This window comes from Rhinolophus ferrumequinum, chromosome 7 (genome assembly GCF_004115265.2).
Source record: "Rhinolophus ferrumequinum isolate MPI-CBG mRhiFer1 chromosome 7, mRhiFer1_v1.p, whole genome shotgun sequence".
NCBI classification, from domain to species: Eukaryota; Metazoa; Chordata; class Mammalia; order Chiroptera; family Rhinolophidae; genus Rhinolophus; species Rhinolophus ferrumequinum.
Window position 1 is genome coordinate 25369206 of NC_046290.1, and position 17971 is coordinate 25387176.

The 17971-nt window shown below is 43.8% G+C and overlaps 1 protein-coding gene across 2 annotated transcripts in view; it reads left to right on the forward strand.

The window, feature by feature from the left end:
- Window positions 1-17971, forward strand: part of EGFLAM (EGF like, fibronectin type III and laminin G domains) — a 152087-nt gene that overhangs the window by 109715 nt on the left and 24401 nt on the right. For both annotated transcript variants that reach the window (XM_033111275.1, XM_033111276.1), the window contains exons 13-16: window positions 7342-7467; window positions 8563-8806; window positions 11858-11969; window positions 16143-16259. In XM_033111275.1, the coding sequence (XP_032967166.1) occupies window positions 7342-7467; window positions 8563-8806; window positions 11858-11969; window positions 16143-16259 (599 nt within the window). The remainder of the gene's footprint in view (window positions 1-7341; window positions 7468-8562; window positions 8807-11857; window positions 11970-16142; window positions 16260-17971) is intronic.

Genomic DNA, 17971 nt, shown 5'->3' on the forward strand with positions numbered 1-17971 from the left:
ATAGTTTATATAGTTTTGCCTTTCCCAAAATGTCATATAGTTGTAATCATACAGTATGCAGCCTTCTCAGTTTGACTTCTTTCAATTAGTAATATACATTCACAGTTCCTCCATGTCTTTTCATGGCTTGGTAGCTCATTTCTTTTTAGTGTTGAATAATATTCCATTGTCTGGATTTATCACAGTTTATCCATTTACCTACTGAAGGCATCTTAGTTAGTTCCAAGTTTTGGCAATTATGAATAAAGCTACTATAAACATCCACCTTTTTTGGGTAGACATGAGTTTTCAGTTCCTTTGGGTAAATACTATGGAGCATGATTGCTGAATCATGGTGGAGTATGTTTAGTTTTGGAAGAAACAACCAAACTGTACTCTAGAGTTCCCATCCTTGTCAACATTTGGTGTTGTCAGTGTTTCAGATTTTGGCCATTCTAATAGATGTGTAGTGGTGTCTTGTAAGTTGCATTTCCCTGATGACATATGATGTGGAACATCTTTTCATACACTTATTTGCCATCTGTATATCATCTTTATTGAAGTATCTGTTAAGGTCTTTAGCCCATTTTTTAATAGTTTTTTTTTTTAATTGTTGAGTTATGAGTACTTTGTATATTTTGGATAGCAGTCCAAAATATATTTTATCAGTTATATATTTTGCAAATATGCTCTTCCAGTCTGTGGCTTGTCTTCTCATTCTCTTAATATGGTCTTTTGTAGATTAGCAATGTTAATATTTTAATGAAGTCCAGCTTATCAGTAATTTATTTCATAAATCACGACTTTGCTGTCGTATCTAAAAAGTCATTGCCATAAGCAAGGTCTTCTCGGTTTGCACCTCAGATATTCTAGGAGTTTATAATTTTACGTTTTACATTTAAGTCAATGATCCATTTTGAATTAATTTTTGTGAAGGGTATAAGGTCCGTGTCTGAATTCATTTTTCTTTGCATGTGGATGTCGAGTTATTCCAGCACTATTTGTTGAAAAGACCATGGTTGTTTTTAAAACAATAAGGACATTTATTCTATCACTGAAGGCAGTAGACAGATAATTCTAAGATTGGTTAATTCAGTGACTATTTTAGTCTTCTAGGGTTGTCTTAACGAAATACCACAGACTGGATGGTTTAAACAATAGAATTTTCTCACAGTTCTGGAAGTTGGAAATCCAAGGTCAAGGTGTTGGCAGGTTTGGTTTTTCTTGAAGTCTTTCTTTGGCTTGCAGATGGCCTTCTTCTCACTGTGTCCTCATCTGGCCTTTTGTCTGTGCTCACATCTTGGTGTCTCTTCCCCTTCTTATAAGGACACCAGTCAGATTAGATTAGGGCCCACCTTTATGACTTCATTTAACCCTAATTATCTCCTCAAATGCCCAATTTCCGTAGAAGTCAAGGCTTCAACCTATGAATTTGGGGGGAGACAATTCAGTCCACCACAGTGAGTCAATAGTACCAGAACTCTGGGCTGATATCTCCGTGATTGTCTTGCTTTCACTCATAATCCCGAGATGGTGCCACATCTCTAAACATCACATCCTCACATGACATTGTCCTTGGCAAGAAATAGTAAGTCCCTTTCTCGGGTCTCTTTTCCTTCCATGTCCAAGATGTGATTTTGAAAGAACACCCTGTGAACACCATGTCCCCACTACTTTGATTCTACCATTAATATTTTGCTATATTTGCTTTACCACATATCAGTTCGTCCTCTCCATTCCTGGATCAGAACTAGGATTTGATCCTTATGTCTCCAGGTACAGCTTGCTTGTTTTGTTTGTTTATTTTATAGCTAATACTAGCTGAACACCTACTATATGTAACCACCATTCTAAACAACTTTAATCTTCCCAAGATGCCTACGAAGTAAGTGTTATGATGGGCCTTAGTGTTTACAAAGGAGAACTGGTGGTGCAGAATAGTTTAGTAACTTGTCCAAAGTCACATAGCTGGTAAGTGGTAGAGCCTAATGTGATCTCAGCCATTTTGGCTCCAGTGCCTACCCTCTCAACCACATGTATCACATCCAAGGCTCCCAAATTGGCTTCAAATTGTTTCTCTCCACCTTGCTCACTCCTGAAGGTGATACTATTGTTAAAACTACAAAAGATGAAGTTTACGTAAGAGGAGAAGATTATTATCCATATCTTATTCCCTATGTTACTTTTTCCCCAGTTGTTCACTGGTCACAGTTCACAATAAACAGCAATGACTAAAACAAGAGAAAGCCCCCGCCGTGGGTAGGACAATGTCTCCCCAATCCCTCTTCTTGGATATTTGTGATGATTTAGCACGTAAGAACCTGCAAGTCCATCAGAAGTCTCGTGTGGTGGTTAAGGGCCTGGCCTCTGAAGGCAGATTGCCTGGTTTTAGCAAATCAGTTAACCTCTCTGGGACTCAGTTTCCCTATCTGTAAATAATAACTACCTCACAAGACAATTGTGTCTAGATGAATTGTGGTACATATAAAACACTTAGAATAAAGCCTTGCACATAGCAAACATGTTGTAAATATTTCCTGTTATTAATATTCTGACTCCATCCATAAAGCAGGTTATATAAGTTGTTTCTTCTCTGTTGACCTGACAGGGACAGATCGCGCAGTCTCGAGGCTGCATGGTAACATCTGACAGGGAGTTTAGAAGTTGCAATGTTAAGTAAGGACCAATGTCTTACAGCATTTTAAATTCTCACACAGTGGGATACCAACCTCTCCATTGAACAGATGGCACCAGGACGGCCCACCTTACTGGCTCTAAGTTCCCTGGAGGCTACTATTGCATTATTTGATTTCTCTCTGTGAACCTTAATGTCAGGTGTCAGTCACGTTGCCTTTTTTCATTTGTTTCCCTTTTTTTCCCCCGAGATACAAAAACAGAGCTGTCTATCTTTCTTCAAACTCCATCTTTGCTTTTCTTTGAGTTCGTCCTCAAATTCAAGTTATTGTAAGTTAAAAGCAGAGGACTGGGGAAGACTGGGCTCATGCAAACAGCAGTGAAGATCTCTCTGGTGGAGATAAAAACAGGCTTCCGGAAGAGCATGACGACAGTTGCGGAATCATGGGCCTCCCCTTGGTGCCCCCAACTTGGCATTGCCGCCTTCAACCACAACTTTCCCTCTGCCCCCCTTCCCACCCTCACAAACCTGTTTCCACTCCTCTGTGGGACCTTTTCATTACTCAACACGTCCCACGTTATCGCCTTCATTAGATTATCCCCAGCTAGTGGACTCTCTGTGAACTCTCATTTTAGAAGAGTCAGCAATCCTAGCAGAATTTTGCATTCTCTGGCCCAACCTTTTCTTTTAGTATTTCCACCCAAATTCTCAAACCTAAACCACCATCCCTCATTTTTTCCAATCTGTTTGGGATCGCCTCACCCTGATGGAATGATGTCACAGAGCCAACTTCCCAAGTTATTTGAGATTCGAGAGGTCTGTGGTGGGCATGGGTCTCACTGTGGCTTGTCTCTTTCACTCATTCTTATTTACATTATTCCATACTTATTTAAGCACCTGCCTAGTGCCAGTGACAATGCTGTGTGCTGAGAATAAGGTAATGAGCAAGACAGACAGGTCCCCAGCTCAGCCCTGGTGTAGCTGCTATGAGGAGAGACCAAATTAATGATAGTCACACGAGTTAAGTGCACAATTACAGTTTGGGGTAGGTGTTACAGAGCAGAAGTGATGGTGTGATAATCATGTGTAATGCTGGATTTTACGGCCTGGGGGTAAGGGAAAGCACTTCTGAGGATATCATGTGAAGGTGATGTCTGAAGCAAGAGTAGGAGTTAGAAAGCAGAGGAGAGGGAAGTGCATCCCAGGCAGAGGAAATGGCTTATCCCAATAGGAGTGGGAGGGGGAATTGGATATCACGGTCTAGTTTTTGTTTTGAAAAGACCCCTCTGACTCTAAACAGCTTGTTAGAAGGGGTATTTGTGTTGACCAGCTGGGAGGCTATTGCAGATCACAGCCACTGGAGGTTTGATGCAGGGTGATAGTGGTGACAGATTCGATAGCTCTTTAGGAGAGGACATACACAAGACTCAGTCACTGGGCTGGATTGGGGGCTGAAGGGCAGGGAGGTTGCTCATTGTCCGTGTCTCCTTAATGCATCCCAACCCCTGATGTTCCACCTTCTCTTCCCTCCTGAGGAGCCTGATTTATCTTCTGCCCCTCACTTCATTATCTCGCATAAACCTTCCACAGCAGCTGGTATGTAGCAAGTATGTGTCAGTGTCAGTGAAAGTCATTTTGTGTGTTAATGAGGAGGTCCTGCCAGCTCTCTGTGTAACTGACCTTGTACCTCCTTCCTCCCACTCTCAAGAGTTGAAAGTTTTCCTCCCCTCTAAAACTAACCTATTCATCTACCTTCTGCACACATCCTTTCCTATGTCCCTGGGACCTTGCTGCCGGGATTATCTCTTCTCCATAATCAAAGGGTTCTTAACCTTTCCTGTGCCATGGAGCCCTTTGGCAGTCTACGGACCTCTTCTCAGAATGATGTTTTTAAATGCAGAGAATAATATGCGTGGTAGAAAACAATTATATGGAGCTAACACTCTACAATATTTTAAATTTTTGATATTATAATAATATATGTGGTTCTTTATAAAACATTAAAGAACAGGATTATGTAATGGTGGTGCAGTAACTACATGACTTCGGAATAGTAGCAATGAGCATAAATGATATTTTAAGATACCTGCCACAAACGGAACGTGATATGACAGTAGCTCAAGTCTATTGGTTACAAGTTACAAGAACTGCTAATCTAGAGGTTTGTTGCCTACACCTATAATTGAAGGAAAAATAATTCCAGTTGGAAGTTAGGGAAAATAAAGATGAATATTTTTCCCATCTAAGTTCATGGACCCTTACTCTAGCTTATGCACACTTGCTCAGGTGCCCTCCAGCTTAAACCAGCACCACGTTCCCAGACCCTGCTACCTTTCTGGTTTAGGAACCCTGGGAATTTCTTTCCTGTCTTTCAAGGCTTTCCAGGCCCCTGTCTGAACCTCCTGTGGTGGGGCTTCTACTTTCCATGTACAGCAAAACGGCTGTCTGGAAGCTGTGAGTCATCCTTTCTTTACAAACCCAACAGCTCACCCTCTGGACCTCTTGGCGGTATTAACTCCCACTTCTCACTCTGCTCCTGCTCCTCCCTGAGCTTCCATGACTGGGTCCTTAGGGTGCTTCACCTATTTTCCTGTGTCTTCTCTGCAGGCTCCTCACCGTTCTCAGGTTTCCTGGGAGTTCCATAGGGCCCTTTTGTCCCGTCCTTTCTCAGGGAGCCCATAGTTCTTGGTGTCAGGATCACCCCTGCATTGACACTGCCCTCCACCCCTCACCTCTGTGTGGGATCCCCTCCTGCCCGCGGAGCTCAGCAGCGAATGTTTCCACAGTTACCTGATGCTTAAGTTGAGCAAAAGCCAACTCCTACTCTGCTCCTCAGAAACCAGTTCCTGTTCACAGCACGCTCCTTTATTTCCTCTTGCCACTCTTCTTTCATCTGTTCAACGAGAAGCCTTGAGGTCATGCCAGAGTCCACCTTCAACATCGAAAATGAACTGGCCATTTCTTCTTTCCCTGGGTCTCTGAGTTTTCACTTTCCTTCCATTTCCTCCTCTGTCATCACCCCATCCAGCCCTGCTTTACCTCCTGTAGGATTTCTTTCCTCATTCCCACCCCCACCACTCACAATCTCTCGTGCATACCATAATCTTGCTGAGACATGGCTTTCATCAAGTAAACAACTCTGGCTGGCTTTCACTCCCCTGCCCTTCTCAATTCCCTTCTCTTAAAAAATAGCTACAATGCAAATTTGTAAAAAAAAAAAAAAAAAAAAAATTCTATGTGTATCTGAAATAACCCAGGACCTCACTTCTTCCTGTGGGACCAGTCCTTCTCTGAGAAAGAATCTCAGCCCACAGAAATTGGTGGAGCACGGGGACCTGTGAGAGTTTGGCTCTAAGATCAGTGTCAGCCTCTGTGGAGACTGTCAGTGTCGCTCATGTTCTCAGGGCTGTAGCTGAGCGAAGACCAGTGGTCACTTCTGCCTGAACCTCCAGCGGCCCTCAGCTGGACTTCCCAGAGTCCAGCCCACCCCCGCTAGAGGAGCAAGCCGTCAGGAAGGGCTTTATTAAAATTCTGTTATCAGTCTCTGAAGTGGATCTCCTTTCCTAGGTACATACTGTGCCCAGCCCTCCCCCTTCCTCCCAGTGAAGCTTTATGAAAAGACTGTATCAACTCAAGACAGATGACTGATGAGGAAAGGATGAGACTCACCCTGCTGAGATGACACAATCAGGCCAAGGAGGGCTCCTTATCTCACAGGGGGCGGGCCGCCAGCTCATGCATGAGCAGCATGGGAGATTGGACACCGCGGCGCACAGAGCTTAATCACTGCTTAATCAGAGATGGGCCCCCCTTGCCTCCATCCCAAGAAAAGTGTTTTGTACTCACCTACGTAGTTCTGGGGCAGACTGTGGCCCATCTGTCTAATGTATTCCTTATACACAAGGAGAAAGGGAAGATCAAAGAAGCAACAGAAAAGCAGCTCAGGAAAAGTCAATTATGTTTCACTTCATCTGGTCGTCTACACTTGAAAATGACCACGTATACTCTCTGTGGGCCTCTCTGACGTGTGTTTGATTAAGAGAACTAACCAACCCATCTTGATTCTAACCTTTCAGCACTTTTTACTTGTGGCCACGTTATCCCTCATGAGAACGTAACTTTGAGGTAGCAATAGGGATTCTGAGGTACCACATGCTGCAGTCGTATGGAGCCCTCCCTCCCTCCTTCCTTCCTGCTCCAGATGGAGGAGTCCAGGATTCAGGCCAGTTGATAAGCTTAGACATGGCTGCTTAACTCCTTCAGTGCTTATCTTGCCTGCTTCATCTTTCAACCAATAAGGAAACAGCACTTAAGGTAATTGGGGCCACACAAATTAGAACGTTTTAATATATACACACTCTGTTGACATTAGAGTAATTGAAATACACTCTTATGGGAACAGCAGAGAGATGAATTAAAGCAGAAACAATGCAGCCATCCCCATCAGTCATCATAAAGTTGCCCAACAATGTATTGTGATTTATTGTGTCCACCATGTTTTAAAGAGTCTGTAGCCCTTCGGAAAGAACAAGCCAGAATCAAATTAAAAGGAAGGGCAGGTTCCACAAATCCCGAAGGCTGGTTTGCAGTGGTGCAGAGGTGCAAATCAACAGGAGTGGGAACTGAAGTGTGTTTATTCAGAACCAGGAGCTGTTGCGTGGCCAGCTCCATGATCTTGGACTGGCTCAGATGATGAATCGGCTTTGTGATTACCCTTCTGTGTTTAGGCGAGTGCAGCAGTGGTATCTGTGATGAAGCCTCCTGCATCAATGGCGGCACCTGCACAGCAGTCAGAGCCGACTCCTACATTTGCCTCTGTCCTCTTGGATTTAAAGGTCGACACTGTGAAGATGGTGAGAAAGAAGCAAGTTGATGGCGATTCCTGTCTAAATATTCATTCACATTGATGAAAGTTTTCATCAGCGTACATTTAACAAAGCCCCATGCATTCTTGTGGGATAACATTGCTTTGTTAGGAGGGATGAGAGAATCTTCTTTTACCAGGTTGGAGCGTCTTTGAGTGTCAAAGTGTCAAACCAGCCAAAGATATGTTCATTTTAAGATGCTCCTGGGCCAGGCTTTAGTGGGTTTCTCTTGGCCCTTGAATAACTTTAAAAAGCCTAGATTTGTGTGATCTGTTATCAGACAGAATTCAAAGCATCCCCAGCTCATGCTCCTTAGGCTATCTGACAGTTTAAGAGAAAAGGTTGGGAAGATATGCATTACCAGTGTGATGGGACAAAAGTGATCTTCCCACTTCTCAATACTGATTATATAAAAAATATACAGATATGTATATATACATGTAAACACACATGCCCACACAAATACACATAATAATGGAAAATTTTAAAGATTTAAAAGATTTTGGAAAACCACACAGGGTCAAATGTGTTTTAACTTTTCCAACAGTGATTTAGGGTTGGACCTAAGACATGATCCTGGAGAACTTTTTAGCACTGTACAATTTCAAATCTTATGTCACCTAGAAGAGGACATATGAGTCAGAGTAAGCCAAAGCCATTACGTGCCATCTCATATTCCCAGAACCTAACATAATAAAGGCTGACCCTTGCTCACATTACACATCACTGCAGGTCAGTGGTGGTGCTGGGGGTGGGGTAGCCTCTGCTCCACACAGCCATTCAGGGACACAGGCTCCTGCCTTCTAGTGGCTCTGCTACGGCTTCAGAGTCCTCCAGTGATTCCTGCTTCCAGACAGCAGGTAAGGGAAGACAGAGCACCTGGAGAATAGAGGGAAGTTCTAGGGGCCAGAACTGGGGTCCTGTGTGATAATTCCACCCACATCCCACTGGCCATAATTCAGTTATACCACCCTCCTAACTGCAGGGCAGCTTAGAAATGTAGTTTAGCTCTGTGCTCAGGAGGAAAAGAACATGGCTCATTCTGCTACGGAGGGATTGCTAACGACATGCTTGTTTCTTCAGCTTTCACCTTGACCATTCCTCAATTCAGAGAGTCCCTGAGATCCTATGCTGCAACACCCTGGCCACTGGAGCCCCAGCATTACCTTTCCTTCACGGAGTTTGAGATCACTTTTCGGCCAGACTCAGGCGATGGCGTCCTTCTGTACAGCTTTGACACAGGCAGCAAAGACTTCCTGTCCATCAACATGGCAGGGAGCCACGTGGAGTTCCGCTTTGACTGTGGCTCTGGCACTGGAGTTCTCAGGTAAGGGCTGGGACCTTTAGGGACCCCTCTCCCCACAAAAGCCAAACAGCAGCCTTTTGGGAAAAGACGAATTTGTCATCTAATAGCTTGCACTCTTCCTGCCTTTCCTAAACGCTTAACCTTTTCTGAAACCTGTCCTGATTCATACAGATGGCATGCGTCCTATAGATCATGCTCTCCTGCTAGCAAGGTTTCCTTTGCCTGACTACTCAGCAGGGAGTGATTCTCTCTGCTTCAAACTATGGAAAATGGGCTTGATTCGGATGGGGGTAAACTGCCTCTATTTCCACCTGAGGTTACACACTGCCATCAGCAGCAACTCGATGGATTATAATTAATCAGCACCTTGCCCAGAGCGTCATCACTTGTAGGTGCTCAGCGATCAAATGACAAGTCGTGAAAAAGTATTAACAGAAATCTAATGAACAGAAATATCTTTGGTGACCTCCCTTTAAAGTTTAATTTTCCTTTTGCACTATTTCTTTGATGGTCTCTTACCGTTCTCTATATAAAGAACCTGACCTTGAATCATCAGCAATTGCAAAGACCCATCTCTCACCAGTATGCTCAAGAAGGCTCTGTGATGAGTGATTTCAACAGCATGGCAGAAAGTGGGTGCTTCTAAAGTGCTTGGTTGTATATGCAGAATAGGTTCTGAGTTGTCAAAACTTTCCTCCTGTTATCTAGTTTGTACTATTAATTTACTTAGCAGATCAATTGTTCCCATACACCGTGTCACTATCTTTGTGAGTCCCTTGGAGCCTGTGATTGGCAGTGCAGATGTTTTTTTCTTATTTGTGTATGTCTCCCTCTTAACTGTGTTCCTCCCATGGCAGTTTTTACCTTTAAGCTGGAGACCTACCTGCCAGTTGAACGCAGACATGCTTCTTGTTCCTACGTTTGTCGAATTCTTCTCTTTTGAAACTTGGATATTTTGCTGTATAATGCCCTGCAGCAGGAAATCAGTGAGTTTGTTGTTGTTTCGAAGGAAATCACAGGCATAGTCAATCAACATTCATATTGCTGGACTGTCATTGTTAGAAAGAGCATGTGGGTGAGATGTTACAACCATGCATTGCCCTTAATTGCTGGTCATTTTTCATGGCTGATGGGAAATGCTCACTGCATTAGGTTTCCATGATTCTTCAAAAGGACAGTTCATTTTTGCCCCTATAACTGAATTCCTACACATCCATAACACCCCCCACCTTGGGGAATGGACAAACACTTTTGTTCCTCTGGTTCTGCAAAAGCATTCTGTGTCTCAAGACAACTTTGGTGGGTATTTAATGAATTCAGTTTACGTGGGATTATGCAAACCAGTCTAAGCAATTCTCTTAGAACTGTTTGTCAAGTTGAGAAAGGAAGACTTCTTGCATATCACCTTGTACTTTCAAATGGCTTCCTCCTGGATAAGGGATGACCAGAGCGAGCCAGGGGAGGGTGTGAGCTCATCAGCCCTCCTCCTGGACAGATGCCCCCTGCACCTCTGTCTGACGAGGCAACTCCACCTGGGGGTGTCACAGACACATGGAACCTCAGAAGTCCGGCTTTTCTCCCTTAATTCAGTGTCTACTTTTGACAAGAGGTGTTTTTATTTTTTTTAATGTAAGTTATTGTTTCCCTGCCTGGCAGGAAAGGTGCCTGGAAAAAGAATTCTTGAGTATTAGGTGTGATGAAAAGGAGACAGGTACTCAGAGTTCCCAAGGAACAATGACTGACCATCTGCTCCCTTGTCCCATCCTTTTTCCAGTGTAACCTGACAACTGTGATCACTGTTGGTATTTCAGCTGCCCCTTTGGAAGATGTTTATGTTGAAAACCATTTCAAAGGCCTCCTGCTTAATTAAGAAAATTCCATGATAGTCTGAATTACCAGAAGTTGTGGAATGGGCCAAATCATTTTAACTTTAGGAAAAGGGTACAGTGGTCAAATTCATTTTGAACTTGATTCAAAAATCAAGACAATTGAAATGAGCTCGTGATGGCCTTGATCAATATAACTGTGCTGACGAAGCAGCATATCGACAGGAAATGACCTCTGCAGGACGAGAACATGACTAAAAAACTGTTACTTATTATGGAGACAGGGCCGCTTAAAAAGTGTGGCTGGTTTCTTTATTGCATATCGATTTAGCCAAGGTGATTAAATCCTAATTGCTAAGGACAAATCACAAAAGCATTTGCTAGAGCAAAATATCAAGTAAGGGGTAAAGACCTTTCAATAATTGTGTGCATTGGTATTCCTGATGGTTTTCCAAAGATGATCCAGCACCACAAAATAATTGGGAGGTGCAGTAAAGGGCAGGAATTACATCGTTAGAAATACAAATGCAATAATTACACTCTTTTTGTGCATCTCACTATAAAAAGTAATGCGTAAAACTCTTATCGATATCATTTAAACTTCAAGTGCTTCCACCTTGAATTAAAAATTGAATTTTTAAAGTACTTTTAATCCTTTTCACAATATCAGACAACAGGGAACATGTCTCTATGCCAACATTTTGTTATGCAAAATTTCTAACAGAAAAGCTGAAAAAATTGTACAGTAAACATCCTTATATGCACCTCCTACAGTCTGCAATTAACACTTCGCTATATTTACTTTATCACGTATCTAGCCGTCCTTATATTCATCCATCCATCCATCTTATTTTTCTACGCATTTCAAAGGATGTTTCAGACGTCAGTACACCAAGGAATCTGCATTTTACACCAAAGCCCGTATGATTTTCTCTTCTTCAAAGCTTGTTTGCAACAATGATCACATTTTACCCTTCTGTCACCCCTCATCTAGAAAACAAGGCTCATTTTAGATCTGTTGTAAGGAATAAGTAAAATGATAAATGCAATTTTCCTACCATGAATGCGTCCCATAAATGGAGCTGACACTGCTGTGTGTACTAAGTAGGAAGGATTGTTTTCTCTTTTTTGCTGAACAGAGTGAGGTGCCTATGAAACTAGCATCAGTTTGATCAGAGCTAGATTGGTGAAGATTATTCGTATCACCAAGGATGCTAACCCATGCTCAGTTTCCTTCCTTCAACAGGAGTGAAGACCCCCTCACCCTGGGCCACTGGCATGAGCTGCATGTATCTCGCACAGCAAAGAATGGCATCTTACAGGTGGATAAGCAGAAGGTAGTGGAGGGCATGGCAGAGGTAAGAAGGACAAACCTGTGCTGCTAATGGTTAGTGTGCACAAGGTGACTGTTTTCTTCTTGTCTTGGAGACAAAAGTATAGTGGATAAATAGATGGAGTCCAGGGCCAGACTGCCTGGACTAAAACCCGTGCTCCCCACTGAGCAAGTTACTTATCTTTTCTATTCCTCAACTGGGAATGGGGACAATTAAAGACTTGTTGTGAGGGTTAAGCGAGCTAATACAAGTACAGCACTTAAAAGTCGCCTGCCACCTCCGCTCCTCACTGCCAACCCCTGCCTGTGTTCGTGTGGATGTATAATATGTAGGTCAGAACACAGACCCTGAGGAGGCGAGGGGTCATACATCTGACAAGAACACAGACTCTGAAACTCGACTTTGGGGTTCAAGGTCTAGCTTCATTATTTACCAGTAGTGTGAACTCAGACCCTAAGTTGGTGTTTTCTCATCTGTAAAATGGCGATAATGGTGATAATAATAACGCCTTCTTTGTAGAGCTGTGCAATGTAGGATGACTATACATAAACACAGCAGTGCCAGTATATGGTCCGCACTATGTAGCTTTACTTATTATTATTAGTTCATAGTGTAGTATCATGGCTTCAGAAGCTCACAATTTCTACTCAAGTTTATAATTTTCATCCATGATTTTATTTCCAAGAATATGTCCAAAGGAAAATGACATTTAAGAAGTGATAAGAGAAGTTTGCTTTAAAAATACTAGGATTCTGCATGCACAAAAAATTTACAGAGGGGACTTTTAGATTTGACAGTATTTTAATTTCCAGCAGTGTTCATTTTGTGCATTGCAAGATTTAAAGAGGGCATTGATGAATGTGGGTGTTCTGATAAGAAAATGGATTGGTAGAAAAAAGAAAAGGAAGGAAAAGAGACTTTTGGTGGGGAAAGAGGTATTTGTTTGAGGATGAGAGAAGAAAGAAGGACACATATATCCAGAAGGCAGCTCCAGGAAGGGCAGTGGTGGGAGGTCCTATCAGAACCAAGGACCTCTTTGGGAATTAGAAGAATCCCAAACTGGGTTCTGCTTCAAGAAACAAGCACCCTTCACACCTAGAAAATGCTCCATATATATTTGTGGAAGGAAGGAAGGAAGGAAGGAAGGAAGGAAGGAAGGAAGGAAGGAAGGAAGGAAGGAAGGAAGGAAGGAAGGAAGGAAACGGGAAGGGTGGGGAGGGGAGGGGAGGGGAAGGAAAGGAAAGGAAAGGAAAGGAAAGGAGGGAGATGTAGGAAGAGAAATGCATTTTAAAGAGATAATAGGAGTCACTTGTGGTAGAATCCAGAAAATTCTAACAGCTGACTTTAAGATAGAAGTTAACAGGTATAGACCTATATATTTTCACTTAATAATATAAATTCTAAAAAGCAGTGTATCTCTCTAGGCCTTAGTTACAAAAGGCCTAGATCTGTAAAGCAGGAACATAAGCTTAGGATGGAGTGTTTGTAAACGGGAAGGTTAAGGCCTTTGATTTTAAATAAGGAACACTTTAGGACATGGTATTTACCATTGGGATCTTACAGCGAAGAGACAACACAAAGGTAAAAACCACACCTCAGAGTTTCTACTATCTCCATATCATGGGATGAGAATTAAATCAATATGGTAGAGCCAGTACCCTTTCTTTTGGGTTTTTGAACTGTGTTTGGATGGATGGAGCTGGCCACCGGGAAAGCAATGCAAACATGTGCGAGTAAAGGAGCGGCTATTGTGTGTGCGTGCGACGGGGGTTCTGTTGAGGCCGCTCTGAGGTAGGAATGGGAAGGGCCCCATCAAATCTCCCCCCGGCAGGCTTTGCTCCCCAGCTGGGCATTACCATGTTCCAACACGGGGGCAAGCATCTTCGATCTTAGAGACCAGCAGCAGCCAGGGATTAGAGAACACGTGTTGGCTAACCCAGGACCTGGGACCCTAGGGATAACAACAGCAGCCCAGGGTTGAGCCAAGCTAGGTATGGCAGGACTCAAAGAATGGACCGTACTTCCGGGGATTTTAGAAAGTCCCACTGGGGGTTGCTCAGGTTTTCCAGCCACTTCCAGTTAAACAGAAGTGCAGATCCAGACACAACACCCATCATGTCAGAAAAGGCCTCATTTTGGGGGGGTCTATTTGCTTCGCTCCTACGGTCCCAGGTGAGTGTGGCAGGTTGTCAAGAGGAGGGGTAAGGGGGAGGTTTTGGTGAGCACCCAGAAGGTACCTGCTTTCCCCCCACGAGGCCCCGCCTTGTTGGCTGGATACAACTGTAATTCTAAGTTTTGTCAAACCAGGCTGCTTCTCTGAAATCCGTTTGACCCTGGCAAACTTCCTCCTTTCCTTTTATGATCTTATGTTAACTTTCAGGTAAGATTAGACAGATAGTGATATGTGCCTGTGGGTGTGTGGTGACAGCATCTGCCTGGATCAGTATTCCATCGGGCCGCAAGAATCCCTGAAAGCCCTTCTTTGATGGCTCCACCTCCCCCCAAGTTCAATAAGAACCCGCAAAGCTGCCCAACAGTTATTGACAGAAGGCAGTTTAGTCTATAATCTAATCAAGACATCCTTGCTGTTACCTGGCTGGACCAGGCCACTGTGAGCACTCCCTTAGAAGAGGGTTCTCCTTTCTGCTCTCCCTGTCTCTCCTCTTCCACCCCGACCCCACCAGGCACCATTTCCATTCTCCTCCCTCTGGCCAGTGGTTTTCCTAAAACAGATCTGACTATTTTCTCTCCTGCCTCAAACTCATTGCTTTTTAGGTAGAGTGCAGAGTCCTCCACATGCGTGATTTGGTCTCTCCTTGCCTCTGCCCTGTACCTATATTCCTATTTCATCCACTTTCTACAATTCTAACTCTTCCTTGACCACTCCCCACTCTATGGCTGGGTTAGGGGATGAGACGCCACCCCTGCCAGGTGCACCCATAGCCACCTGTACAGTCCTCGTGGGACTCATCTCACCTGCCCGTTTACTTGCCCGCATTCTCCCCGTGTAAGCCTCTGGAGGGCAGGGACTGCATCTTTCTTCTTCACTGTTGTTTGTCCAGCACTTAGTGTCTGGGACCATATTAGGTGTCCAATAGTATGTGTTAAATAAATGAATGAATGCTGCTACTCTTTGTATTCCTTTTCCCATAAATCAAAGGAAACAGTAACTTACGTTACCCAAAGTGTGTTCATCCCCAGGGATCTCAAATTTTCATTTCTCTCTGTATGTTATCTTAGGACATTTTAACATTTTGCTTACGGATCATGTTTGAAGGAGTTTAGACATTAAATGTCATACAGAGCTTGCTATGGAGCCCAGCTATTGGAATGTCATCTGTTGAAATGACTAGAGGCAGAGGAAGACTTTAGGGATTGAGAACCAGGAGTTCTCTGAGAATTTGGAAAAATGGAAGAATGTCTCTATCTTTTGTAGTTGATAATAAGGATAATAAGGAAAGCCTTTCACCTGCCATGCCTTCCCTGTCTCTTAAAGAGGTTCTATGTTTACTATTACTAAACGTAACAATAGCCGGCCATACTGGAATGCTGAGTGTGCCTCCAAGTCTGGGCAAAGTGTTGAATAAGCAGCATCTCAGTGATAGGGAGGCTAGACCGTGCTATCGTCAGTCACAGACAACCCCCAAATTCCAGCAGCTTATAATAAGGGTTAATTTCTCACTCATGCCACATGTCCATCAATGGCCAGCTACAGCTTTAATCTGAAACACAGAATGAAGAAACTGGGCGTGCAGAAATAGGGCGTGGTGAACCTCTCCCTGCATCTGGAGGCCTCTGTCTAGAAGTGACTCATTTAGATTCTGCTCACGTTATTGACTAAAGCAAGTTACTTGGCCCCACTTGAGATCGACAGATTGATGGTAATCTTCCTGCACGGAGAGAGGTCCTGCTGAAGGAGTCGTCTACCACATTCATCATGCCACATCCTTGAGGTGGATATCGTGATTCCCATTTTATAGGTAACAAAACTGAGTCTCAGAGAGGTTAAGAAATGTACCAACATTCAAACAGGTGGTAAGTAGCAATGCAGAGCAATGTAAAAGCTGAGCCAACGTGTAGACAGATTTCCGTGGTGGGTCTTGAAGGGACTCACTAACAAGGAACCCAAAGCACGTGTGGTAGTCTTCACCATCTTTTCTGAAGTTATACCATGTTTTTTTTGTAATCTGTTGGCAGGGTGGCTTCACACAGATTAAGTGCAACACGGACATTTTTATTGGCGGAGTCCCTAGTTACGATGAAGTGAAGAAGAACTCGGGCATCAGCAAGCCATTTAGTGGGAGCATCCAGAAGGTACAGGCTTCGCTTTCTCATGTTTATTGTGTGACCTTGACTGCAGACGATGGAATTGAGAATTGTGATCAGTGTGCAACCTACTGCAGCCCAAAGCAGAAACTTTGAGAAAGTTTTACCATTTTTAAGATTTCATTTTTTAATGCTCACAGCATCACTTTTCAACCCCACTTTCTTATAATGCTTGCTCCTGGGTCGATGCCCCGCAGACACAACATGACTGCAACTCAATGAAGAAGGGTATTTACAGCAAATCCATCCAGATCGCCTGGGACTATTGAGGGAGGCAGCTGGTTGGCATCAGGTTCGCTTCAGATACTCCTAGAAAAGGAAAAGATGTGAAAGGAGTCTAATAGGAACTCTTAGCTCTAAGCTTCTCTTTGGGGGTTATTTGCTGTTTGCTCAAAACAAGAACCAACTCTCATTCCCACCTCGACCCTGTGCCCTCACCCCCACAATTTAACAGTTGTTGAAAAATCATGTCACTGGGCTCTTAAAAGCATAGCGAGTCCTTCCAGAGAAAGTTCAGGACAAAACTACTCAGCTAGTAAGACACAGGGTACTGGCTCCACTCGTATTCATCTCTTACTCCTTCTTCGGAGGTCACCCAGGATCTCTCTGGTTATGAGAATCATTTGTTCTGTCTGCAACAGATATGCAAGTTGACTCACCAACCCAGGTTTTCAGGACCACTAAACACTGGGAGACAAAGGATTTGAAGAAAAGCATATTCGGTTCTTAGATGTTAGCGTCATCCTGTTTTCTGTTAGCAACTAATGGTAGCATGTGGGCCACTGACCATTTCCAAACCTGAGGCAAAGTATGAGAAAGGCTACAGTGAAAGAAGGTCATAATTTGCACATCCAACGTGGGAAGGGAGGGCCCCAGGGGCTCTGCCCTTTTATAGCTCCATGTGGGGTCCGGTCAATATTTGCCAACTGATGTGTTTCTCTTTGTTGCTGACCTGTGGTGTCAATGACATCTCAGTTCCGGCCATTGTCCCCTCCCATGACTGAGATTGGCCATGTTTAGTTGTGTGTTTGAAGCTGTCACTTAGGAAGCAGGCTGAGATGCTAAGAGGCTTCACACCCCTCCCCCCCTTGTCAAGCTTTGTTCCCCCTCTCCCTTTAGGCAGCAAACACAACCCTTTCCTCTTCAGTTCCTGGAAAAGCCACCCTCCCCTCTCAGTGGCCAAGTGACTGACTGTGCCATATCCTGCAGTGAACGGTGCCATTCTTGGCTTGTCTCACCTACAGATGACTGAATGTCACAGCCCTTCACTTGAAGCATGCAAAGGGGAGACTGTAGAAGTATTCTAGCTAGTCTCTAGCAGCTTCTGAGATTTAGAACTAGGGGAAAGTTTTCTCCCAGCTCTCCTGACACTCTGCAAGAAGTAGGCAAGCCAGTGGAAACATGGATTAGTGGCAGGAAGTGCCACTGCTGACCCCACCAGGGTGAGGGTTCCTCTGGGGGTGTTTTCTCTGTCGCTCAATTCTGCAAAGCATGCTTTGAGACATTGAAATGCCAGTAGCTCAGGGTAAATACACACTCTGAGTCAAGGTCTGAAAACAATGAGTCCATTTATTTGGGGCTGGGGAGTCCAGCAACCTCTCCCTATAATTCATCTGTTTCCCCAGAACCCCATTGCAGGGAAAAGGGGTGGGGGCAAAAGAGCTCTCTGGTTCCACTGAGTATGCCCAGCAGTGCTAAGA